The following is a 26,804-nucleotide window of genomic DNA, read 5'->3' as shown; positions in this document are numbered from 1 at the left end:
GGAAGGAAGTTAACTTCTTACGATTTTGACAATAGCCAGTGAAAAATCAGAGCACCAAATTCAAAACCACAAATCTAAAAATGTCAATTTCTCAGCCATATGACTATTTTACACCATTTTAAAGATGCACTTCTCCTGAATCCAACCACGTTGTCTGATTTCAAAAAAGGCTTTACAGCGAAAGCAGAACATTAGATCATGTTAGGACAGCACATATACAAAAATAACCACACAGCCATTTTCCAAGGAAGGAGATGTGTCACGAAAACCAGCTAAAATTATGCACTAACCTTTGACGATCTTCATCAGATGACACTCCTAGGACATCATGTTACACAATACATGCATTTTTTGTTCGATCAAGTTGATATTTATATCCAAAAACAGCATTTTTACATTGGCGCATGATGTTCAAAGAATTATAGATGAACATCTCCGTTATGCAACCGCTGTGACAGATTTTAAAAAAAGCTTCACGGGGAAAGCACACTTTGCAATAATCTGAGTACTGCGCTCAGAAAAATACACCAGATACCCGCCATTTTGGAGTCATCTAAAATCATAAATGGCATTAGAAATATTCACTTACCTTTTGATCTTCATCAGAAGGCACTTCCAGGAATCCCAGGTCCACAAATGTTGTTTTGTTCGATAAACGCCATAATTTATGTCCAAATAACTCCTTGTTTGCGCGTTCAGTAAGCTACTCCAAATGTAGGAAGCGCGTAGAAAATTTCACGACAAAGTAACAATTATTTTTTAGATTTACGTTCGTTGAAACATGTCAAATGTTGTAAAGCATCAATCTTTAGGGCCTTTTTAACGTAAAACTTCAATAATATTCCAACCGGACGATTCCAATGTCTTGAAAAACGTTATGGAACACAGCCACCTCACGTGAATACGCGCCAATGAACTTATGTCATTTTCTGGGTCACCCCTCCCCTTGTTCGCTCTAGTGGAAGCCTTAGGAAGTGCAAAATGAACCCTAAGTCACTGTTAGATAGGCAATGACTTGGAAAGATTCCAAGCATCAGATTTCCACTTCCTGGTTGGATTTTTCTAGTGTTTTTGCCTGCCATATGAGTTCTGTTATACTCACAGACATCATTCAAACAGTTTTAGAAACTTCAGTGTTTTCTATCCAAATCTACTAATAATATGCATATCCTAGCTTCTGGGTTTGAGTAGGAGGCAGTTTAATATGGGCACATATTTCATCCGAAAGTGAAAATACTGCCCCCTACACGTATGAAGTTAAGGTTCTCCCCTTCAGAGCTCTGCGGACACACGCGTATACAACACATTCCTGTGCCTTCAACTTGGGGTGTGTGCGCAGCTGTTTCCATGGTGAGGGAAAGCCAACATCATGAGCATTAGCCCCTGTGACCCCCTTGTGTAACAACTACTCCTGGTTTAGCTCGGCACCAAGATGCGTGTGTTGCCTAGGTCCTTATATTGCTGGTGTGTATTGAGCCAGTCAAGGTCAATTGACTTGAAAGGCGTTTTTGAAAGCAGGTCATCTTTCTGTGGTGACAGCTGCCATGTTTTCGTCATTTATTTGTACATGATCAGTTTTGCATTGCCAACACGCAAACATGTTTAATCAAATTGCAATATTTTCTGTTGGCATGGAGATCCTATAACATTTTGTAAGGCAGCTGAAATACAGGCAATTGGTTTAGAGTGGGTAAGAGTAAGCACTAAATCAGTATAGACTAGAATCAGACTGTATAGTCATCTTTTTGGATGTCGAACCCGATGACTTTTTACTCGAACCCAATCTGTTTTGTTCAAAGGCCGTCTCTCTACAATCTCCATCTAACCCTTACTTGTTGCTCAAGTCGCGAGTTAGAGCAGACTAATTCCCCGCTAACCGACGCACAATGGATAGGGTTTCGTGTTTACGGTTTGTTGCTGGTGTTTAATCAGATGCTTCCTTGTGATTTGTCATGTTTTTTTAGAGGAGTGAATCTGTTTAGGCACTGGAAGTCCCCTGGGACAGTCAGGGTTTAGAGTTGGCCTTTAATAAAGATTACAGAAGAGTATGCGGTTCTGTCGGTCTATACCCAGTCCCTACCCGTTGCTGAGGCACTTCATTTCCTGCCGTAGGGTGACCCTTTGCAAGCACAGGGCAGGGCTAGATCTGCACTAACCTTCGACACGCAATCAATTTGCCATCAAACAAGATTGAGTGCCACTCGCAAAGTAAGACGGTGCCCGGGGCTTTCAGAGACACGAGCTCTCAACTGGGGGAGCGAGAGGGGGGTCAGGGCATGGTTGTTGTGCAGGCTGAAACCTTTTATGGGTCTCTGTCACCCTCCCCACCCCTGCTTCCCTGATTCCCTCCCAAGGCACCACTTATAAGATAGAATTTAATTAACAAGACCCATTCACTGAGTGACCAGTTGTAAAGCTGAGTTGCAGGCCTGATTTTTCTCAATTGCTCCCTTGTGCTCTCTGTGGGTAATACATTGGGCAGCCAGAGGAGGGTGAGTGAAGGCTCTCAGGATCCATAGTGTCTCACACCCCCCTTCTCCCCCTTTCCGGGACTATCTGATGCCCGCATGCTGTTGTCTGTGTGAGCTCAGCCTGGCCCATGGCCCGGTGCAGGCCGGCCCTGCTACAGCTGATGAAGTCATCCTCCAACAGGCCCTGCCTGCCCTGTTATCTCGGGGCCACAATCCCGTGAGTGCTGGGGCTGTCTTATCACATCCGCCTCTGCCCCAGTTGTCTGGCTTTGCCTGTCACCCAAGCCACTCTGCGTTTTGGCTGCTTACAAGCAGCCATTTGTGGGATCTTACATTTTATTCTCCTTTTTTAATTCAAAATTGAGTTCAGTTTAGCTGTTCTCTGAATTTGAGCAACTCCAAGTTCCACAAGCAAGGTCATGGTGCTTCCTGTCTGAAGGGAAATGGCACAGCATTTGTAATACTGGATAACAAATTATGCATGGCGTGAACAGGACATGACAGTTTAGAGACGTTGTAATCTGTAACGTAGCCAAATTCGTTGGTGGGTGTGCTGAAATTGGACCATTCAATGATTTATCATTAAATGCATAGGCTACCTTACTATTGCACTGCGCTACTTGATTGTACTCAAACCATTAACCTGATTTTTGAGGACCAAATGTTTTTTTTTTTCTTAGAATGTAAATTCATGGCTATGGTCTTAAGAAACACGCTGCAAAATATATTTCAAATGATCAGAATAACACACTCAGTTTACTGTTCCAAAGACGTGCATACACTAGGGCACTAATAAAATCCCTGTTGTGGGAAGTGCAGACGGAATCCAGACATTTAAAACGGAATGCAACTATTTTTACGTTTAATTTAGTAGGATAACCACTAAATGTTTTGAACTTAATTTGCCAAACGTAATCATAAGACATTAACAAAATGCATTGGTGATTATTTTTTTTAAATTTAGTTTTATAATTCATCTTTCCAGAAACGGAACAGGAATGCCTCTGTGCACATATGTCTGGTCTTCACTTTGTGTAGAAAGTGTTTCTTTTTAGTGTGAGAACCTGGGGGAAAAAATTTGAATGGACACCTGATAAAATGTAACAGAACTGAATCAGGCAAAATAAATCAAACGGATTTGATAGGACCCTAATACACCATCAGAATTCATAGCAAGCAGCGCACTGGGGGTGTGTCGTTTAGTTATTTTTGGCCACCCATAAGGTGAGTGTCAATGTCTTTCCAGTTACTCTGTTCTGTTATTTCATCAACTGACTAACCCAGTGCACGGCTAGCTATGAATTCAATCAGATGGTGTGTGCATGTTTAGGTAAAGACAAGTAATGTCCCGTTTGGAACACTGACAAGTAGTGTATTTTTTTTAAAAAGTTTTTATTTTTGTTGTTCAATCTGATTTGAGTGGGCCCATCCGTGCCTATGCGGCTGGTTGTAATACTTATGTCACAACAGCTGTCTTGGTTCTTTTGTTTATGTTTGGGATGTTTTGGCTTCAACTCATCCTCCCTAGACTTTGACCTATCCCTTCCTCCCCCAGTGTGTATGTGAGAAACATGCCTAACCAAAGTAACACCCATTTCAGGCAGAAAGGGTTGCTTAAGTTTGGTTTCGTCTCTGGGAAAGATGACCAGCCTGTTTCGACGCTTCATAAAATGGCTGAAGGCAAAGCCCTGCTCCTTTGTCTCTTTTCCTGTGTAATGGATTTCACATGATTGGTTAGGGGCGCAGCCATAGGAGGGCATAGGTCCACCCACTTGGGAGCCATGCCCTGCCAATCAGAATTAGTTTTTCCCCTGCAAGGGCTTTATTACAGACAGAAATACTCAGCACATCCTCCCGTGCACCCGCAGACGATCCCGCAGGTGAAGAAACCGGATGTGGAAGTCCTGGGCTGGCTACATGTGGTCTGAGGTTGAGGCCGGTTGGACGTAACTGCCAAATTCTTTAAAACGACGATGCAGGCGACTTATAGTAACATCTCTGCCAATTGCACGCTCCCTCAACTTGAGACATCTGAGGCATTGTGTTTTGACAACTACACATTTTAGTGGCCTTTTGTCCCCAGCACAAGGTGTACCTGTGTTATGATCATGCTGTTTAACCCTCTAGTGCCGGGGGAGGGAGGTTCTAAGCTAAGATATGGCATTGTTTTAAGATGGTCATACCAAGAATCATTTAGCTATTTGATTTTCAATTTTAAGACCCCCTGAGGCATCAAAATATAGAGAAATTACCCATTTCTGCTATTAACCAATGGCTGCTTTGAATAACAGATTCACTACATGGAACAACCCGTTGGCCAAAACAAAATCTGTCTTAATGTGTCCTATATCTGAGCGATATAAGAAAGATCAGTAAACAGTTTCTTGCCTAGTTTAGTGCCTAAAAGGGGAAGTATCTCCATACTTTAATAAAATAAAAAACTGTTACCAGGGACCTTCAGACGAACCGAGAACGGCATTGAGTTCATGAGTCATCTTTCAATAGAATGGTCATAATACTTTTTAGGCCAAACCGTTGAGACACGACATTTTTGTGATTACTTTTATTTTTTCCTAGGGATGTCTCATGGTCTGACAAACACTGCTCTAGCTCTGCCACCTTTCACTGCAGATGCGGATGGTTGACATCTGCAGATGCGGTGGATTGAGACGCAGCCCATGCAAAAACTCTAGCTTAAACAGACATTTTTATTCTTTTTTTTTATTTTATTTTTTTGTATTATGTTTATCTGGGTGGGTGCGGAAATTGTAGGCTAAGGGTTAATCAGCTTCTCGATATGCCAAACCTGTCAGGTGGATGGATTATCTTGGCGAAGGAGAAATGCACACTAATAGGGACGTAAACAAATTTCTTAACAAATATTTCACAGGCTTTTTGTGCATATGGAACATTTATGAGATCTTTATTTCAGCTCATGGAACTTGGAACCAACACTTTACATGTTGCGTTTTTGTTCAGTATTGTTTCTCAGTAAGGTGCTTCTGTGTCTCCCGTTTCCTGTGAGTTGTAATAGTCCATCTGAGACTGCTTTTTATTTATTTAAAAAAAATAATAATTCTCTCCTTCCCGCTCCATTCACTCCTCCCTCATGTACACGAAGGCCTCAGGAATGAGGAAAGGGTCCACACAACTGCTTCAAATAGCTTCCACCACTCCCTCTTTTATTCTCTTCTCTCTGTCTCATTTGTTTTTGCTCTAGTCTGAGTCTCAGGGCTGGCTGTTGCTGCAGATGGGGCCAAACAATTAGGCTCCATGGGAGTAGCTGTATTATTTGTCAGTGTTTCCCCCTTCATCTTTTAGTTTTGACACACCGAGCGGGAAGGTGGAGAAATTAGCTGATTCTCGTTCTCTCTGCTTGCGTTCTTTCCCTCTCATGTGATAGGAATGGCAAGCATTAGTGGCTTGCTGAGGAATTTAGGATAGCTTGAAGTGCGGTTAACCGTTAACACTTCGTTTTTTCAAATGCCTACTGTTAGTGAATTTTAACTCCCATTTGATCTATATTACATTAACTGGAGACAAGCCCGATCTGCCTTGTGCATATCATGCAGGACTTATTTTTGGAACATTTAGTCCTGGAATACCCTGAAAGCTTTCTAGCTCACCCTCATCTCCTCCATAAATGCTATAACAGATCAATTTTCCTGGCAGTTTGCAACCTTCGACTTTCTTGCAAGGCACAAGCAGCAATATTATTATTATTATTATTATTATTATTTTTTATTTTTTTTAAATCACCAATGAATCATTTACCTGTCTCTCACTTGTTGTTTCTCTAACGCTTCTGTAGCTGAGCATTAACCTCCCCTCTGGGTGTATGAGATCATCATTAGCACTACACCATCAAATATGTAGAGGGTAGTGCCATTCAGATCCCAAGGCTCTGCCTGTTTCACCCTGCAAAGGATGCTCCTTCATCTGTTTCTCTTGCCACACAGCTACAGCAACCTGTTAACATTCTCCTTTCTATTGTCTGTGGAAGGGTGTGCCTGTCTTGTAAAGACTGACTTTACCTTGGTGGTTGAGTACGAATGTGGCTTAGTCCTCTAAATCCGTAAGCCTTAGCCTAGTTGTTTCACCCTGGCAGTGAGTGCAGACCTCTGCTCAGCTGACAAAGGTGTTTGTTTTTTCAATTCCATAGAACAGGTTTGAGTGTTAATCGAGACTTGCGGTTGAGGGCAAATGCAAACGGTCAGGGGTACCTTGAAGAAATGTGTGGTGATAGTTGCTGTATTCCACACTGCAGTTGCTCAAGTTAGTATAGCCTTGTCCCGTCCCCTACCCAGAACTTGATTGGCTTACCCCCCCCCCCCCCCCCCCCAAACCAGTGGTTGCATCACAGCATCCGGTGATACCGGCAGAGCACCAGGAGGTTGACGGTAGAAGTGTTCGGCAAGTTTGCCTTCCTCTGCTCTCAATGTTGCCGACTGACAACTACAGCAGGGCCGTGAGCGCCTGTATGAAATTATTAAATTGCATATGGGCAAGTTGAATGATGGCTCTTTTACTAGAAGTATTTGTTCTGATATTTTGCTGCTAGTTTGTTTTGCTGAAGGATTAGCCTGATTTATCAGTTTGAGATTTATGACTAGATTACAAGCAAACACAATGGCTGTTTTTGTGCGATTTTTAGGTTTTAATTGGGGAAACAAAAGCTTATTTAACACCATTACACAAAATGAAAGCATAAACAACATTCCCTGGGGGAAAATAATGGGAAATCATTGTGGCCCTAATGAAAGGGTTAGTGTTTTCTAGGCACAGAGAATTGATTGATTGTGTGCACTGAATGGAAAGGGGAGCAAGGCCGAGAGGGTGTGGGCGATAAAGAGAATATGCATATGTGCTCTGAATGAGGTCTTCTCCCAGGCTGAGGGGAAGGTCAGTTGCCCTCCCTCCCCTCCTCACTTCCACACAATGATCCCTTGTGTTTTAGGGCCAACAACCCACTGTCACCAATGGCACTACCGTGCTAGTACCCACTACAACCGTCGTCCACTCTAATTAGGGGCCGATAAAAGCAGTGGCCCTTCATAAAGATTACTAGGGAGGAGGGGGGGGGGGAAGAAATAAAATGTGTTAGATAAGATTATTATAATGGGATATCTGTATACGATGCTCTTGTTGTGTGCAGCAGGCCACTGTCCGTATCCTCTGGGTGTCTGAATTGATGCAGAGGCGCTGGCTGTTCTGTCACATTCAGGTGAGGTATTGTCTCGGGGCCCTAATCAGCAGCGATGGACTGCTCCCTGTTTCTCCAGCTCGCCTGGTAGTCTGTTCTTTTTCCACCTTAATTTTCTCCTCTCGGAAGTTCACGGATTGCGCTTGACACTGGTTCAAACTGTCGGTGGCGTGAGCTTGTCCTCAACCCTTTTCCTTAAATGTTTATTGAGCATCTGACACACTCGATGAGAGGCTCTGGTTCCTTTTTCCTCCTCCCCCTCACCACATGCCTCTGCTGGAATGAATATTATTTCCGTGATCTGTTTTGTTCATTTGTGATCTGGTAAATGATGCCTTTATTTTTTGAGCAATGTATATAAAAAATAAAGGGAACACTTAAACAGCACATCCTAGATCTGAATGAAAGAAATAATCTTATTAAATACTTTTTCCTTTACATAGTTGAATGTGCTGACAACAAAATCACACAAAAATAATCTATGGAAATCCAATTTATCAACCCATGGAGGTCTGGATTTGGAGTCACACTCAAAATTAAAGTGGAAAACCACACTACAGGCTGATCCAACTTTGATGTAATGTCCTTAAAACAAGTCAAAATGAGGCTCAGTAGTGTGTGTGGCCTCCACGTGCCTGTATGACCTCCCTACAACGCCTGGGCATGCTCCTGATGAGGTGGCGGATGGTCTCCTGAGGGATCTCCTCCCAGACCTGGACTAAAGCATCCATCTACTCCTGGACAGTCTGATGCAACGTGGCGTTGGTGGATGGAGCAAGACATGATGTCCCAGATGTGCTCAATTGGATTCAGGTCTGGGGAACGGGCGGGCCAGTCCATAGCATCAATGCCTTCCTCTTGCAGGAACTGCTGACACACTCCAGCCACATGAGGTCTAGCATTGTCTTGCATTAGGAGAAACCCAGGGCCAACCGGACCAGCATATGGTCTCACAAGGGGTCTGAGGATCTCATCTCGGTACCTAATGGCAGTCAGGCTACCTCTGGCGAGCACATGGAGGGCTGTGCGGCCCCCCCCCCACCCAAAGAAATGCCACCCCACACCATGACTGACCCACCGCCAAACCGGTCATGCTGGAGGATGTTGCAGGCAGCAGAACGTTCTCCACGGCGTCTCCAGACTCTGTCACGTCTGTCACATGTGCTCAGTGTGAACCTGCTTTCATCTGTGAAGAGCACAGGGCGCCAGTGGCGAATTTGCCAATCTTGGTGTTCTCTGGCAAATGCCAAACGTCCTGCACGGTGTTGGGCTGTAAGCACAACCTCCACCTGTGGACGTCGGGCCCTCATACCACCCTCATGGAGTCTGTTTCTGACTGTTTGAGCAGACACATGCACATTTGTGGCCTGCTGGAGGTCATTTTGCAGGGCTCTGGCAGTGCTCCTCCTTGCACAAAGGTGGAGGTAGCGGTCCTGCTGCTGGGTTGTTGCCCTCCTACGGCCTCCTCCACGTCTCCTGATGTACTGGCCTGTCTCCTGGTAGCGCCTCCATGCTCTGGACACTATGCTGACAGACACAGCAAACCTTCTTGCCACAGCTCGCATTGATGTGCCATCCTGGATGAGCTGCACTACCTGAGCCACTTGTGTGGGTTGTAGACTCCGTCTCATGCTACCACTAGAGTGAAAGCACCGCCAGCATTCAAAAGTGACCAGAACATCAGCCAGGAAGCATAGGAACTGAGAAGTGGTCTCCACCTACAAAACCACTCCTTTATTGGGGGTGTCTTGCTTATTGCCTATAATTTCCACCTGTTGTCTATTCCATTTGCACAACAGCATATGACATTTGTCAATCAGTGTTGCTTCCTAAGTGGACAGTTTGATTTCACAGAAGTGTGATTGACTTGGAGTTACATTGTGTTGTTTAAGTGTTCCATTTTTTTTTTTTTTTATTTTTGCAGTATATATATTTTTTTGCTCTCCCTAAAGAAGCATATCATGAATGTATTATGCACTGATTTCTTCTTGTGCAAACCACTAACATGCTGACTACACTGGCCACGTGCATGTTGCTTTTTGTCCATCCACACCAGATGTGATAATGACACGCAGGTTGAAATGTCAAAACAAACTCTTAACCAACTTTTTTTTGTGTGGGGGGGGGGGGGTCAAAACAAACATTTATGGGCATTTAGCAAGCTAGCTTGCTGTTAGCTAATGTGTTCTGGGATATAGACATTGGGTTATTTTACCAGAAATGCGTAGTCTTTTTTTCTTTTCTAGATCTTTATAGAATTGAGTCTCACAATAGTTCTTTACTGACAATTAATCCACATATAAAAGGAAACCAAGTTAGTTTCCAGTAATCTCTCCTCCAGCCTTCTTCTGTGGACCTTATATGGCGGTTGGCAACTAGCTATTTTTTTGTTGTTTTTACCCCTTTTTCTCCCCAATTTCGTGGTATCCAATTGGTAGTTACTGTCTTGTCTCATCGCTGCAACTCCCGTATGGACTCTGGAGAGGCGAAGGTCGAGAGCCATGCGTCCTCCGAAACACAACCCAACCAAGCCGCACTGCTTCTTGACACAATGCACATCCAACCCGGAAGCCAGCCGCACCAATGTCGGAGGAAACACTGTGCACCTGGCGACCTGGTCAGCGTGCATTGCGCCCGGCCCGCCACAGGAGTCGCTAGTGCGCGGTGAGACAAGGATATCCCCCGACGGCCAAACCCTCCCTAACCCGGACAACGCTGAGCCAATTGTGCGTCGCCCCATGGACCTCCCGGTCGTGGCCGGCTGCGACAGAGCCTGGGCTCGAACCCAGAGTCTCTGGTGGCACTGCGATGCAGTGCCTCAGACCACCCTGGAGGCCAGCAACTAACTTTAAGGTGCATTACTGTCACTAACAGGACTGTGGACTTCAGTTCATCTTGCAATCACCCACATGGGTGTATATACTCCTAAAAACCAATGAGGAGATGGGACTTGTAGAGCGTCAAATAGAACCAACTTCTAGGATGGCGCCTGGCCAAGGATAAGCTCGTTGATGTGCGCTACAGGTTTGGATGAAATTATTGAATAACATTTGTGTGCGCTGCAAAATACACACAGCGCGGGGGGTGTGATCAGCATTTACGAATGCTCAGACTGGTGTCTAGTTTTCCATGGGAATTGTGAATGACTCGATGTCCTTGACTCTGTCCTAAGCCATTTTTCATTGGCGTGGGGAGAAGTCCGTAACACTAACTTGCCAGCCTGCCTTCTCCGCTCTGTCGACGTCTGGCACATTCTATGGCTGCTTGCTATTTCCTCCTAGTGCTCTCTCTCTCCCCCTCTGTTTTCTCCTGTCTCTTGCATGGCAGTAATTCTGCCTGAGGGGTACATTTCCTCTTATCTGAAGACCAGTGCTGACATTAAAGGCCTGTTACGGGGCCTGTCTATTTGCATTAGCCCTGGGTCACCCATTCTTCAAACCAGCCTCCCCTGCTCTGGGTTTCTCTAGACAACCCAGACTGCCCTGCTCCTCTCTCATCCCTCCCATTCTCATCAGACAGCCAGCACTCTGAAAACAATCAATGCCTAAACCCTTAAGCAGGCCCAGGGACTCTGGCTTTCCTGACTCACTGCTGACAGATCAGGGTGGAATTGTTTGCTTGTTGCTATGATATCCTGACCCACTTCTGCCCCCCCCCCCCCCTTCCAAAACCTGAGGAGCGCCTTTTTTCACCGTCAACACAAATGGGTAGTTATGCTTACTAGGGGATGACCAGGCAAAGATCTGAGGCTGGTTTTCCTTCCCACAATTCCCCGTCATCACAGCCTGTTCATATACAGCCACTGTTGCGCAACAAGTTTTGGCAGGTTCAACCAGAGCTGCACAGTGATGTTACCACCTTGCACGCAGCATGTTATTCTATGTGAAGTTGTCTGGGCGTTCCATGCCCCAAGGCATCACATTTCACATTGCGGTCATTATGTCACTACCGGCATTTAGTCTATTTCTCCCTGGCCCTGGTGTAAACGCTCTCTGTCATAGCGTGACCTCAATCCCTGCTAATTAAAGCCAAAGATGCTCTTGGGCTTCATTGTCTCTTACCCTTCCCGCCAATGGCTGTGATGGAGAGAGCCCTCTGCTCCTTTCCCCTTCACCATCACAGTAAGTCACAAGGCCGCCTTAATGACCTCTCAACGACATCCAATTGGAAAGGCACAGATTGCTTTTGCCCGGCTCTATGGCAGGGGGAAAGCGCTATCGACACAGTGACAATACTTGCCCTGCTCTGACCTTTTTGAGTGACTTCATTTTTTCCCATGGTGCTGCCTTTTTGAAGGTGGTTTGTAAGACTGCAAGGTGCAAGCGTCCTTCGATCTAGGGTAAAATGAAGGATGGGTTACGGGGAGGTCTTGTGTAATATTTTTTTTTAGGGGTCCTGGAATAATTAGCCATCTGAGTGACAGGATGGCATAAACCCCCCTCCCCCACACCCGTAGGATGTTGAGGGTGGTTCATGCTCAGGGAGGAAGCAGGGCGGTTATCTTTTCTTAACACATTCCTTCCTCCTCCGACAGCTGGACATTTCCTGTCATTGTGGTGTGGCGGAGGGGGTTATGCTGTCTTCCTTGTTCTGTGTGTTTGTTTTCAGCCTGCTACTCTGCCCTGGCAAGCACCGAAAGGAAATGCTTCCTCTGGTGATCGTTACAGGCCTTCCAGTGGAAACATGTGGCCATGGCCTCTGTCTGTGTCTGAGGGGAACAATCTGCCCAACATCCTGGTCCTTTCCTGTTATTCCCCCTGTTAACTCGCATCCTAGAATGCTTAGCAGATGGCTTGTATTCTCTAAAGCAGTGTGGGTGTGCGCCTAAGGGCCAGACTGAAGGTGGGTGGTTGGTGCTTGCTTCTCCTGCTGGATCAGCCAATGCGATGAGGAAGTGGGTTAACATAAACGGGGAGTGAGTCTGGAGAGTCGAGCACACAGCATGTGTTTTTTTTTTATTTTTTTTATATATTTTATTTGCTCACAAATTCCGTGGTATGTGAAGTCAAATGAGCGCCCTTGAAAAGGGAGAATAAAAGGGTGTGAGATTAATACCCCAGTTTAAGTCTGTTGCGTCTCTGCGATCTTACAAGTTTGTCTCTACAGAGCGGTCTGTTGGCTCTTTTGTTATGCTGCTGAAGGGTGGAGTTTCCCTCTTAACACAGCAGCCACATTTAGGCATAGTTTGGGAGATTCTTTATCCCCCCCCAGGCCCCAATCCTCTTTCCAGAAAGTATCCCCAAAGATGAATGGAAACATTTTAAGCCATCTCTCACCTCAAAGCACTTTCCAATTTAACGCTACATATCCTATCCCTTTTTGTGATGGTTGAAAAGCAGCAACAATGCATATCTTTATTTCGTTTTTTTAACTGGTGGTTGCATTTGGGTGCATTAGAATTACTAGTTGGTGAATTGCATCATTTGCAGGACTTGCTGAGTGGACAATTGGCATCAAGCTCTACCTTTTTCCTCTTACATTACTGTTATGCTACATGAATGTTGGCATGGTGTTGTCAAGAGCAGCGTGAGTGTGTGTTTTCCGTTACCCGGTGGCGCTGAGGGCAACATGGCTAGTGAGCACCCCGGGGGTGTCTTCCTAATGTACCTCCACGGAGAGTACTGAGAGCCCTGCGGCGGCCATTAAGAGGGAAGCCATTATGGCTCTGCATTGGCCAGGCCCTCCTTGTGAGTGCGCTGTCCTCCAACAGCAGACCTCTCCCTGTGCAGCAAACAAGCACTCCCATGCCTCATTGAGCTGATACCGTACCCCTGTTCGCACCCAGACCATAAAGCAGTTCCATATGTGATCACCTGTTCTAATTTTAGTAGCAGGGCTTAATAGCTCTGCAGAGATCCCGGGGTCTCATCTTTTTCAGATCTGGTAATGGTTAGGAGGCTTTGGTACTAGGAGAGCTAGTCTTTGGGAATGTTCAGGTTTGACCTTTTTTTTTTTTTTTGCTCAATAATTTGGAATCTGGGGAAAAGCTCCTCCCTTGCGACAACCATTGGCTGAGATGTTGGCTAGCAATATTGCTAAATCAGCACTTCAGTTCTCCTTTGGTCAGTTGAGTCAGGCCTATACGCCAACCTTCTACTCACTGGCTGTCCAGTCAGACTTCCACAGCCATGCCGAATTTCCATCTCGCTGCCTGTTCTTTTCTTGCCAACAGGATAGGAAATAATGACTACAGCAGCCTGCTTTGGTCTGTGGCACTTTACACGGACCCAGAGATTCGCCAAAGCTGTGGGACCCAAATGCATGACTGTATTCCTACTGTGCATGTCTGTTTTCATTGTCTAATTGACATGCTGACCAGCTATGACACATCCTATTGGAGTCGTCATGCTGCCGCAACCCGCTGCCAAGAGGCACATTAAGCCACGTTTGTCAGATTTTCGGTTGCTAGCGCCGGCAACCTCAGAAGCACTCCTATTATTGTCTCTTTCGCTGACAAATGTTGGCTTCCGTCAGAACACCAAACACATTGAATCTATCCAATCCCTGGCTAACTGCCGGAATGCTTCAACTAGCAGGCAGGGAAGAAGTTGGTAGCGATCAGAGGAAAAGGGATAAAAAAAAAATAAATCCCCTCAACCGGAAGGCTATAAGCATCTCAAATAGTCAAGTTTGGCTTGATACTGGTAAAGGGTCTAATATTTGTACTGTTTCTGCGCTGAGGTGATTCACCCCTTTTTTAAAAAATATTTTGTTGTGAAAATGATCCACAAAGGCCCTGCACAGTGCATGTAACGGTCATTTCGATATCCTTTTCCTGCCATTACAGAAGCAGCTCTGCACCCGCTCATTATTGACTGTCATCGAGCAGAACGTGCTGCTTTTCACAAATGTATGTGTGCTCTACTCATGCAGGCTTACACTTTGTCCCTACCCAATTTATGCAGCTAACTGTGTTTGGGAAGTACTGTGAAGCATCGAACGACCAAACCAAATTTGTGCTGTTGTATTTCCTGTCTTGGCTCACATCAGGCCCAGTGGAGAGATGGCGGATTGAGAGGCCTTGTTACTCCAGTCGTTTATTGAGTAGCCTATCTGCTCAAAGAACTGGCGCCGGAGGTTTTTACTCCGACTGCTTAGCAGAGTCCTGCAAACATAAATCTTTCACTGGCTCGCCCGGGAAACTGCAGTGTCGTTCCTTTCAATGGCAGTTTAGTGCTTTCATTTTGTTTTGGCCCAGCAATTACATCGGCCCCTGAGAATATTGAGGCCTGCCTAGCATTTGCCATAGTCATCATCCATCTCACTGGTCAATGCACATCTTGGCCGCTAACGCTGAAACTCAAGTGTTTTAATTGACGAGACTGCTGTGGGTCCGCGATAAGAGCAGAAATGAATGTTTTCATGGCTCAATTGCCCGCATATTTAGGTTTTTGTTCACCTTTTTAAGAGCCCTTTTCTCATACCTTCCGCCGCAAAGCCTTAACTGTTGAAGTGGAGTGTCGCTTTGGATAAAATCGTCTGGGACTGAATAAAGGGAAGGAAATGCTTTAAGCCCAAATTATATGTTCGCGCCTGTGCTTTGATAGCTAAAGTGTGCCGCTACAAAGTGGATAAACTTGTACCTTTGCGAAGGCTCTTCACCACCACTGCGAGGGTGTATTTTTATTTTTAAGCGGCCATCCTTACCCTTATCTGACGTCATGGGATGGAGAACAGCATTATGGCGGATTGAATCTCTACCTGGATTTGGCTTGGCGTTCACCTGTCCCAGTTCTTTCTTATCCTTTCTCCTGTTTTGGTGTGCTAGACAGTTTATTCCCTAACATAAGGGCTCGGGGTTATCAAGAGGACAGCCTCTTCAAGAGAGCTGCAGCAGGACGAGGACGAAGCAGTTAATGTCTCTACGGAACTCTTTATTTTTAGACTTACTAATGATCCATTGTCCCAGACCTCATGGATCTTGTTTAGATCGCCGCTCTCTGCCCTTAAACCTGATTAGACTATTCCCCTCTGTTTCCAACGGTTCCTTTCTAGGGCAATTGGAGACCCATGACTCTTCGCAGTTGTGACTAAAATCGTGTGACTTCAGCCCTATGTCATCTTTGCATCTCTAGCAAATAAAATGTTCCTTCCAACTCTTGTTCTCCTTCCTAAGCTTTCCATGCCTGACTCCTCCCCCCTCCTTCAACCCTGAGTCTCGCCTACCCTAGAACATGACGACTACTACGACTTGATTGTTGACACCGGTCTGCTCTGTGCTCAGAAATGCACGCTCTCGCGCCATCAGATCCCTTTTAGTAAAAGCCTACTTTTCCTGAATCTACACCCCAGGGGTGTACAGCCATGTAGGTGAGAATTTGATCTCTTACTGCTGATTTAGCTCGGGTTGACGTGAGGAATTGGCCTGCTAGGATCCAAAGACGGCATGGGGAGAAAAGCATCAGCTCTGAGTCACTGGGAGGGATACAGGAAAAAGGGAATTTGAGGAGTGTTAGTCGACCAGATAAGGTTGTGTGTGTGTGGCATGCCAGCTATAGTTCTTTTTATTTAATTTTTTTCCTCTTCAGGTGTGTTCCGGTCATGTGTTGTCACACTCTCCATAGTACACAGGATAGAACCACTGCAGCCCCCATACCCTTACATGAGATTGAAGAAAGATTACTTGGCTCTCCTATAGGCTGTGGTACATGCCAAGTCACAGTGCACGGAGTCCAACATCTCACATTCTACACAGCCCCCTCCATCTCATCAGAAATTATCGAGCTCAGTGGTTCCCAAACTTTATAGTCCCGTACCCCTTCAAACATTCAATCTCCAGCTGCATACCCCCTCTAGCACCGGGGCATCATTGTAAGCCTGCCCCACACACTATACGAAACGTTTATTAAACATAAGAATGAGTTTTTGTCAACCCGGCTCGTGGGAAGTGACAGAGCTCTTATAGGACCAGGGCACAAGTGAAAATCAATTTTGCTCTTTATTTAACCATCTTACATTTAAAACCTTTATTTGTTCATTGAAAATTGTGAATAATTTACCACAGGTTAATGAGAAGGGTGTGCTTGAAAGGATGCACATAACTCTGCAATTTTGTATTGGAGAGTCTCAGTCTTAAGTTATTTTCCACAGTCTGTGCCTGTATTTAGTTTTCATGCTAGTGAGGGCAGAGAATCCACTCTCACATAGGTATGTGGTTGCAACGGGTATCAGTGTCTTAACAGTGCGATTTGCCAAGCCAGGGTACTCAGAAAGCTGGCAGTGGCTTCTGTTTTAAATTCAATTTTCACAGAACTGCTTGTTGCAATTTCGACGAGGCTCTCTTGTTCAGATATCGGTAAGTGGACTGGAGGCATGGCATGAAAGGGATAACTAATCCAGTTTGTCATCCATTTTGGGAAAGTACCAGCGTAATTGCGCACCCAACTCACTCAGGTGCGTCGCTATTTGACATTGTCTGTAAACAAACATGGAAAGACCTGTGTATTGTCCTTGTTAATGCACACAGAAGAGCTCAATTCTTAATCACAGCCTCAATTTTGTCCCTGTAATCCTAGATTCAGGTGAGGAAAAAGCATCACCCAGATAGGCCAGTTGTGTGAAACTCATCATGCAAGCGGTCAGACAAGTAAAAATGTTAGTAAAAAGAACTCAATAAAAAAAAGGAAATACTTTGCCCCTTGATAACAGCACACTTCTTTGTGAATGCAGTACATGGTTGCTGCCCATATCATTGCATAGTGCAGAAAATACACGTGAGTTCAGAGGCCTTGCTTTAACGACGTTAACCATTTTCACTGTAGTGTCCAAAACGTCTTTCAATCTGAGGCATTCCCTTGGCAGCAAGAGCCTCTCGGTGGATGCTGCAGTGTACCCAAGTGGCGTCGGGAGTAACTGCTTGCACGCGCGTTACCACTAAACTATGTCTCCCTGTCATGGCTTTTGCGCCATCAGTACAGATGCCAACATGAGCAGCAGCTACGGTCGGCTACATACGGACCGTTAGTGGAATTCCCGTGAGCTTAATGGTTATTGTGATTGGATGTTAATTATTTGACTAGGCTACCTGTATTTGACATTATTTCGCTGAACTCTAATGGTTTAATTGTATTTTTGGCAGTGAAACCAGGCTTGTCAGACGGGGGGGCTCACCCAAATGTATGGCCCCGTTGGAAAATATAAATGGACTCTTTCAAAATGTGAATTATTTTTGTTTGGTGTACCCCTGACAGCATTGTGTACCCCAGTTTGGAGTACCTGATCAAGCTGAGACCATTCATAGAGATGGATACAGTACTTACTCTGTTACGTTGGCTATTTCTATGCCTCAATATTACAGAAGAGGAAGTTGAAAGGAAGGCATCCAGACCAAGGACCTGATTTAAGCCTATTTCTAGTCAGCCAGAATTGTTTTGCCTTTGCTTGACCAGTTCTGTGTTGGCCTACTGTGTGAATGTGCTTGAAAACAGGGTTGGGATATATAGGCCTAGTTATTGATGTCAGTGTTGACGGTTAAGCATCAGCTGAGCGATGCTTGACCGTCAGTGATGTTAGTAGGCTTGAGCGGTATACCAGGGTATTTGGAAAAAGTCATGGGATGGGTTTTCAATATCCTTAAATATTTCTTTGAAGTTTAAATATTTGTAGCTACTTAAGTAAATACCTGTAGTCAACTTGTTTGTCTTAGATAAAGAACATTGCGTTCATTTCAGCTCACATTATTGTGTAGCTTATGGTCGTCCCCAGTCATGTGGTTTACTTGTGAGTCACTCACTGTTGTGCAGCATGCTCCAGGTGGTAATTTACAGTATGAAATTCACAACTAAATGTTTGCCAGTTACAACAAATCTAAGTTAATTGTCTAAAATGTGCTAAATGCTCTGTAGTTGGGCATTTGGTTTGCTAATTTAGTAGCTAGTTAGCTATGTGGTTAGTGTCTTCCAAAATCATGCATTTGGTTGGAAACCACAGAATCCCCTCCTGGCTCAAGAGCCTTGCTGATTATTTGTTTTGTGCATGCAGCAAACTGTTAGTAGGGTTTTTTTCTTCTTTCTTCTATAGTTTAGGTCCAACTGTACAAAATGTTCACAATGCGCTCGTTAGCATTGCAAACCTTTTGGATTACAGAGCATCAGTGGGGTTTTGAAACAGTGCCCCTTGTGTTCAGTGTTGGTATTACCAAATAGCCCAAAGTCATTATGACAATCTGGATACCGCCCAAGCCTAGTTGTCTGTATGCTCTCATTCTAAATAGCCCTATCCTAATGCTGTTGAACTGCTTTGTCACTGCGTTTAGGCCTAGTTCTCAAACTGTTTTCCTCCCCTATAACAGAAATGTTACTTTTTTTAACCTCTCTAGGGAAGGTGGGACGAAATCGTCCCACCTACGTAACAGCCAGTGGAATCCCGTGGCGCGTTATTCAAATACCTTAGAAATGCTATTACTTCAATTTCTCAAACATATGACTATTTTACACCATTTTAAAGACAAGACTCTCGTTAATCTAACCACACTGTCCGATTTCAAAAAGGCTTTACAACGAAAGCAAAACATTAGATTATGTCAGCAGAGTACCCAGCCAGAAATAATCAGACACCCATTTTTCAAGCTAGCATATAATGTCACATAAACCCAAACCACAGATAAATGCAGCACTAACCTTTGTCATCTGATGAAGATCAATCTTAGGACATTATGTTATACAATACATGCATGTTTTGTTCATATTTATATCAAAAACCAGCTTTTTACATTAGCATGTGACGTTCAGAACTAGCATACCCCCCGCAAACTTCCGGGGAATTCGCTAACATTTTACTAAATTACTCACGATAAACGTTAACAAAAAACATAACAATTATTAAGAATTATAGATACAGAACTCCTCTATGCACTCGATATGTCCGATTTTAAAATAGCTTTTCGGTGAAAGCACATTTTGCAATATTCTCAGTAGATAGCCCGGCATCACAGGGCTCGCTATTTAGACACCCACCAAGTTTAGCCCTCACCAAAGTCAATTTACTATAAGAAAAATGTTATTACATTTGCTGTTCTTCGTCAGAATGCACTCCCAGGACTTCTACTTCAATAACAAATGTTGGTTTGGTTCAAAATAATCCATAGTTATATCCAAATAGCGGCGTTTTGTTTGTGCGTTCAAAACACTATCCGAATGGGTAAAGAAGGGTGACGCGCCCGACGCGTTTCGTGACAAAAAAATTCTAAATATTCCATTACCGTACTTCGAAGCATGTCAACCGCTGTTTAAAATCAATTTTTATGCCATTTTTCTTGTAAAAAAAGCGATAATATTCCGACCGGGAATCTGTTTTAGTACAAAGAGAGAAAATAAAAACATGGGGTCGCCTCGTGCACGCGCCTCACTCTCATTGTCCTCTGATAGACCACTTACCAAAGGTGCTAATGTTTTTCAGCCAGGGGCTGCCTCGACATTCAGCTTTTTCCCGGGTTCTGAGAGCCTATGGGAGCCGTAGGAAGTGTCACGTTACAGCAAAGATCCTAAGTTTTCAATAAAAAGAGTCAAGAAGCCCAAGGAATGGTCAGAGAGGGCACTTCCTGTACAGAATCTTCTCAGGTTTTTGCCTGCCATATGAGTTCTGTTATACTCACAGACACCATTCAAACAGTTTTAGAAACTTTAGGGTGTTTTCTATCCATTGCCAATAATTATATGCATATTCTAGTTTCTGGGCAGTAGTAATAACCAGATTAAATCGGGAACGTTTTTTTTATCCGGCCGTGTAAATACTGCCCCCTAGTCCTAACAGGTTAATGTTTTGTAGTTCATGGATGGCTGCCTGTGCTAAGACTCGGGACTGACATTTTCTTGGCACCGAATGGGCTCCGGAATGGCGCAGCGGTCAAAGGCACTGCATCTCAATGCAAGAGGCGTGCGTCACTGCAGTCCCTGGTTCGACTCCAGGTTGCATCACATCCAGCTGTGATTTGGAGTCCCATAGGGCGGTGCACAATTGGCCCAGTGTTGGCCGGGGTAGACGGTCATTGTAAATAAGAATTTCTTAACTGACTTGCCTAGTTACATAAAATAAAAACATATGTGCAGGAACTAGAAGGTAGGAAAGAAATGAGACTGTTCTGAGCCAAGGGTGTTTTGGAAGTGGTGAAGTGTCACAAGTCATGCTGTGTCTGTTCTGTCTTTCAGCACAGTGCAGGTGATCTCTCTCATCTCACTCTCACTTTGACTGTCCTGCCACTCAAGGTCAAGTGTTTTTATATATATTTTTTGTCATATCAGGAGTCAAGAGCAGAGTTAAATTCTGTGTGTTATGCAATAGGCAGACCTGGCGATTAGGTGTGTGCAGCAGACCGACTGCTGACTCTGGCACTTTGAAACACTAAAAACTAAGTGTGGTGGGTAATGGGAGGCCAGGGGGATCTATTACTACCTCATTTAACCTTACACACGATACATGGACTGCCATACCTTTTCTTCTCCACTCCTCCTTAGTCTCCTAGAACTTCTACGCTAACATCAAAGTAGTTTCAGATGGCTGTGTGTGTGTGCTTCAAATAGCACTGTATAAAATTGCATCAGCTGAATTGCTGTCAGTTCTACTGTTACTGCCCAAGTTATCCAGCTGTTTTTTTTCTCCGTTTTGGATTGAATGATCCTTAGTCTCTACGTCTTTGACTAGCCACACGTCGCCAGGGTGGACAAACACAAATTATTTCATCCTAAGAGCCCAGGCAGGGGGTCAGCCCAGTGGTTGGGAAAAGACTTGGTGTGATGATTTTGATGCCGGTGATATTAGATGTTGTCAAGTATTGCTTGTCTCAGGCTGATTGCCCAGCCTTTATGTTAATGTGACATTTTAGCAGGAGGAAATAGAATTGGGCCGGGGGGAGCCTTTTGAAAAGAGAACGTGCTTGTCAGTGTAGAGGGAGGAACGTTACAAGTTGTTGGCCGGGTTGCCAATTTCTAAGCCTTTCAAACCTGATAAACCCTGGTGCCTGGCCCTCCTACAAATCCCTCCCTGGGAGGTTTGAACACACACACACACACACACACACACACACACACACACACACACACACAACCTATGTTCTAGGCAGTATGAACCGCCACTCCACAGCTTACCTTTTAGCATTTCATCACCACTGAGTCCTGTGCCCATACGGTTGCAATAGCCAACCAAGGTCATCCCCCATGGTCCCAGCCGGGCCAAACGTTTCACAACGGAAAACAAAAGTTCACCTTTTCTTATTGGACAAATTGCTGTCCCTCCCTGATTCGGTCAGTTTTCTTCCATTTGGTGCCAAGATGTTCTGATCTATTGGAGCCTAATACTTTTCACTAAACCACATACTACACCCTTCTCTACTCAGACAGATCTTTGAGAATTGCTAAGTCCTGGCCCAAAAAATGTCAACGTTTTTAACTAATTGATTTGGTCTGGCCTAAGAAGCTTTCAGTCCTTTATCCAGGGAAGGACCTAGCTACTTAGACGTATTGTCCGCACTCCCCATCCCACTATTAATTCATAGATCGACAGCTAAATAGATTTGTCATGTCACTCTAATGGGGAGGACTTGTGTCATCTCAGTGGTCTGCTCTGTAACCCTTGAAGGTATGGATCAAACAGATCTGTGAGATTCTCCTGAGCTGCTTGCCAGATGTGCCTTTTTCTATGGTCAGGAAATCCCTTTCAACAGGCACTTGTTTTTTGGTCTCTACGCGTGTTTTTTATAACGCCCTCTCTTCACAAGCCCCGCTGCTCTGGGTGGCGCTACAGCACTTGAGGGACTGTGGCATTTGGTTTTAGCATTCTGGTTGACTTTGGTGATTTCCCTCCCCTGCCATTCAGGATCTGGTATTGATGTCTATGATGCGGACGTTTTTAATCGAAGGGTTGCCTTTTGAGGCCCACCCCATGTTTCCTTCTACCGCTCTCCCTCAGATGGCCTCTGTTTCCTCCGCCTCGGTAGTTGTTGGGATCTCCCATTGGAGTCACGTCTCTCCCCACCTCCATTAGTCTAAAATGAACTCTCTCCGATCCACAGTTTGGCTAAACCTCCTACAAAGGTGCGCTTTGGGATTTTACCTCAATTGAATTAGGAATGCCGTGAAAGCTAAACATTTACTGAAATGCAGTGTGGTCCACAATGTGGGGGGAGGGGGCGCATAAATCTGAAAGAGGACATGGGCCTAGCTAATTTGTCAGGACCAGGCTCGAACATAACAGGCACTTTGGTTGAGGGATGGTTTGTGAACGTCAACTGGTGGTTGCGGAATACATTCATTGTTTAATGGGCCGTGTGTGTGGTCAGGGATGTGGGATGCAGCGTGACCAATGGTTGTCCATCCTGTAGTTGGTGTGTTAAGCTATAGAACAGTGTGCAGCCCTGTCCTTCAACTGGCCCAACTGAACATCATAAATGAATCCCATGTCTCGACACCCCCCTGGGGAGACACTGACTGCATGTCTCAGCTGTGTATATCGGGGTCTAGTATTTCTGAGGCTGTATTTGCACTGTAGGCAGTAATAGTGTGTGTGTGTGTGTGTGCGAGACCTGGAATTGTCTCGCTGTGGATTGGACCCTGCCTTTGGTCCATTTGTTTTACCGGACAGGCTGATCTAAACTGAAGGCACATCTCCCCTTGAATGATTGGCTCGCTCCTATTCCCTGTTCTTCTCTGCTGCTGCCCCCTCAAACGCACTATTTCACTAGACATACCACCAGACATGCTGTCTAAGCTAGCTTTAACCCCTCACGCCACAACTCCCTAGACCTCATCTAACAAATCCTCAATGGTTTGATCGAACAAACAGCAATGGGTCGTACTCAATAGTGTACACTGTAGTGAAACATTTCCAAACGTTGTGCAGTGGAAAATGAAAACGATTTCTGACGGTACCTTTCCTGTTTCCGCTTTGGACCGACTCGTTTAGTTTTGTCTTGACGACTATTTTTTTTCCATAGCTTTAGTTTTGTTCTGCGTACAATCCTCAAACTGCGTGTTGTTTTTGTTTTTCAGAGATCAACAGAGTGAGGAAAGAAATGTACAATGACACTGCGAATGGCCTGGTAGAGAAACACCCTCTGGATTTACCTGAGGCCATGGGACCCATCATTCACCTGCAGGAGAAGCTCTTTGTGCCTGTAAAAGACTACCCTGACGTAAGTGATGACACACTATCTGCATGCACACTTAAACACTACATGAGCACACAGGCTACTTGTACACATGTGCAATTTTGGATTTAGCCCCATCAGTTTAAATGGCAGTTAAGTCACTGAAGGTCAAAGGATTCTTCTCTCTATTTTCTCCCAACTGTAACTCCCTACAATCCTTCGTTGTTACACAGAATACCATTGAATGCTACTTTGCCTCATAGTGTTGAACTACTCAAATGCCACATTTTCGCTCCACAAGTAGCCTGTTTGATGTTGCGGTATCATTAAAGGGAAATTCTACTCTGCAGCTGCAAGGCTAAATGAGCTGCCTCCAAAAGGAAAACCACACTCCCAGCTGTTTACGAGTTAGTTACCCAAATGGGCAGAGAGAAAGGAGAGGAGTGGGTCAGGAGGGGGGGTGGTGTTAGACTACCTTTCTAAAAATACACAGGAAGTTGAAAATTGCCGGCTTACCACTCGAGCCCTGAATAGCCCCTGGCAGCGTCCAGCATTGAGACCGGACGGGGTGGAGAGGATGGTTATGGCTGGATAGAGGGCACTGCAAAGACCGGTCTGGATAGGAGCAGACTGGCACTGTTACACTAGCTGCAGACGTCATGGCTTTGGGACAGTGGTGGGGGTTGAGGGCCATGGTGACAATGTCGGAGATGTGTGTGTGTGTGTGTGTGTGTGTGTGTGTGTGTGTGTACACTGACTGAGGAGTTTGACAAGTGGGGTCATGAGGTGTGGATGGGCGTGTGCGTACCTTTCCCCGGTCAGCCACCATCCACCTGTGCCCGGTACTAATCGTACTGGGTGTCACAGAAGGATGCCGGTGTCACGTCTCTAAGAGCAACATTTCTCTCATCCCCCACCCACCCCCCCCCCCCCCAGTCGCTCGGATTGGGAGGGAGAGGCCCAGCCAGGCGTGAAATGCATTTTCCCCCTGACAGCGCTGATAAAGGGACCCACTCTTCCTGCACCCCAACCTGTTCCAACATAGTCTTCCTGCTAGTCCCACCAGGCCCTACATACCTCTGGCTTAGCCTAATATCCAGGCCCTACAACAGCCCTAAATACGATTCCAAAAGCCATCAGTCGATCCTCCTAAATCGAACAGCTTCTTCTAGGAAAAACTGGCGCCGTGACATACTAATGTCTCGCCATTATCCAGACTTTCAACCGATATAGAGTTGAAGTTTACATACACACTTAGGTTGGAGTCATTAAAGCTAGTTTTTCAACCAGTCCACAAATGTCTTAACAAACTAGTTTTGGCAAGTCGGTTAGGACATCTACTTTGCATGACACAAGTAATTTTTCCAACAATTCTTCAGACAGATTATTTCACTTACAGTAAATTATATCACAATTCCAGTGTGTCAGAAGTTTACATACACTAAATTGACTGTGCCTTTAAACGGCTTGGAAAATGGCATGGCTTTAGAAGCTTCTGATGGGATAATTGACATCATTTGAGTCAATTGGAGGTGTACCTGTGGATGTATTTCAAGGCCTACCTTCAAACTCTGTACCCCTTTGCTTGACTTCATGGGGAAATCAAATTGTAGACCTCCAAGTCTGGTTCATCCTTGGGAGCAATTTCCAAACGCCTGAAGGTACCACGTTCATCTGTACAAACAATAGTACGCAAGTATAAACACCATGGGACCACGCAGCAGTCATACCGCTCAGGAAGGAGACGCATTCGAATCTCTTAGATGAACGTACGTTGGTGCGAAAAGTGCAAATCAATCCCAGAATAACAGCAAAGGACCTTGTGACGATGCTGGAGGGAACAGGTACAAAAGTATCTACATCCACAGTAAAACAAGTCCTATATTGACATAACCTGAAAGGCCACTCAGCAAGGAAGAAGCCACTGCTCCAAAACCGCCATAAAAAAGCCACACTACGGTTTGCAACTGCATATGGGGACAAAGATTCTACTTTTGGAGAAATGTTCTCTGGTCTGATGAAACAAAAACAGAACTGTTTAGTCATAATGACCATCGTTATGTTTGGAGGAAAAAGGGGGATGCTTGCAAGCCGAAGAACACCATCCCAACTGTGAAGCATGGGGTTGGCAGCATCATGTTGTGGGGGTGCTTTGCTGCAGGAGGGACTGGTGCACTTCACAAAATAGATGGCATCATGAGGGAGGAAAATTGAGGATATATTGAAGCAACTTCTCAAGACATCAGTCAGGAAGTTAAAGCTTGGTTGCAAATGGGTCTTCCAAATGGACAAGGACCTCAAGCATACTTCCAAAGTTGTGTCAAAATGGCTTAAGGACAACAAAGTCAAGGTATTGGAATGGCCATCAAAAAGCCCTGACATCAAACCTATAGAACATGTGTGGGCAGAACTGGAAAAAGCATCTGCAAGCAAGGAGGCCTGCAAACCTGACTCGGTTACACCAGCTTTGTCAGGAGGAATGGGACATATTTGTGCTTACGGCAATGCCAGGGCTAAATTAGAGTTCCCCCTTGTGAATAGGATGAGTCACCATGTGGTCTGAGGAGCACTGCTCGACCACTCGCTCCCGTTCCCTTCATCTCTCTGTTGCTCCTGTCTTTCTCTGTCTCTGTGTGCGGAGTGTTTCTGGGGAAAACTAAACCGATGGTAGTAAACAGAACAGCACATGGCCTTAGTCACTTGCTGACATCAAACGATAGCAGAAATATTCAAATCCTGAAGCCTAAAGAGTGTAGCCAGCTATTATTTCTTTTGATTACCACTGCAGTTTTCCAGTCAGATATTCATTGTTTTGCCAATGCTAATCTTTTCATAGAGAAAGGGTGAAATATGTTAGTCTAGCTGTTAGCTTAGCAGCTAAACAGAAGTGGGGCTAGCTGGGTTGCCTTCTGTGACCCGAGGGCCTGGAAAAAGGGGGCCTACTTTCTCCTAGGTCAGACAAGCTATCCCACTCCTGTCTAAACAATTGTTCTGCATTCAGAAATCCCAGCTGTTCTGAGGTACAGAATAATAAAAACAGGTCTTCGCTGTT

The 26,804-nt window shown here is 44.9% G+C and overlaps 1 protein-coding gene across 5 annotated transcripts in view; it reads left to right on the top strand.

The window, feature by feature from the left end:
- LOC106610670 (protein quaking-A) overlaps positions 1-26,804 on the top strand; it is a 95,258-nt gene that overhangs the window by 3,786 nt on the left and 64,668 nt on the right. For all 5 annotated transcript variants that reach the window (XM_014210118.3, XM_014210115.3, XM_014210116.3 and 2 more), the window contains exon 2: positions 23,655-23,797. In XM_014210118.3, coding sequence (XP_014065593.1) covers positions 23,655-23,797 — 143 coding nt within the window. The remainder of the gene's footprint in view (positions 1-23,654; positions 23,798-26,804) is intronic.

The sequence above is a fragment of the Salmo salar genome, chromosome 09 (genome assembly GCF_965601325.2).
Source record: "Salmo salar chromosome 09, fSalSal1, whole genome shotgun sequence".
Lineage (NCBI taxonomy): Eukaryota > Metazoa > Chordata > Actinopteri > Salmoniformes > Salmonidae > Salmo > Salmo salar.
Note: the sequence above shows the minus strand (reverse complement) of the source record. Positions and strands in the feature narration are given on the sequence as shown.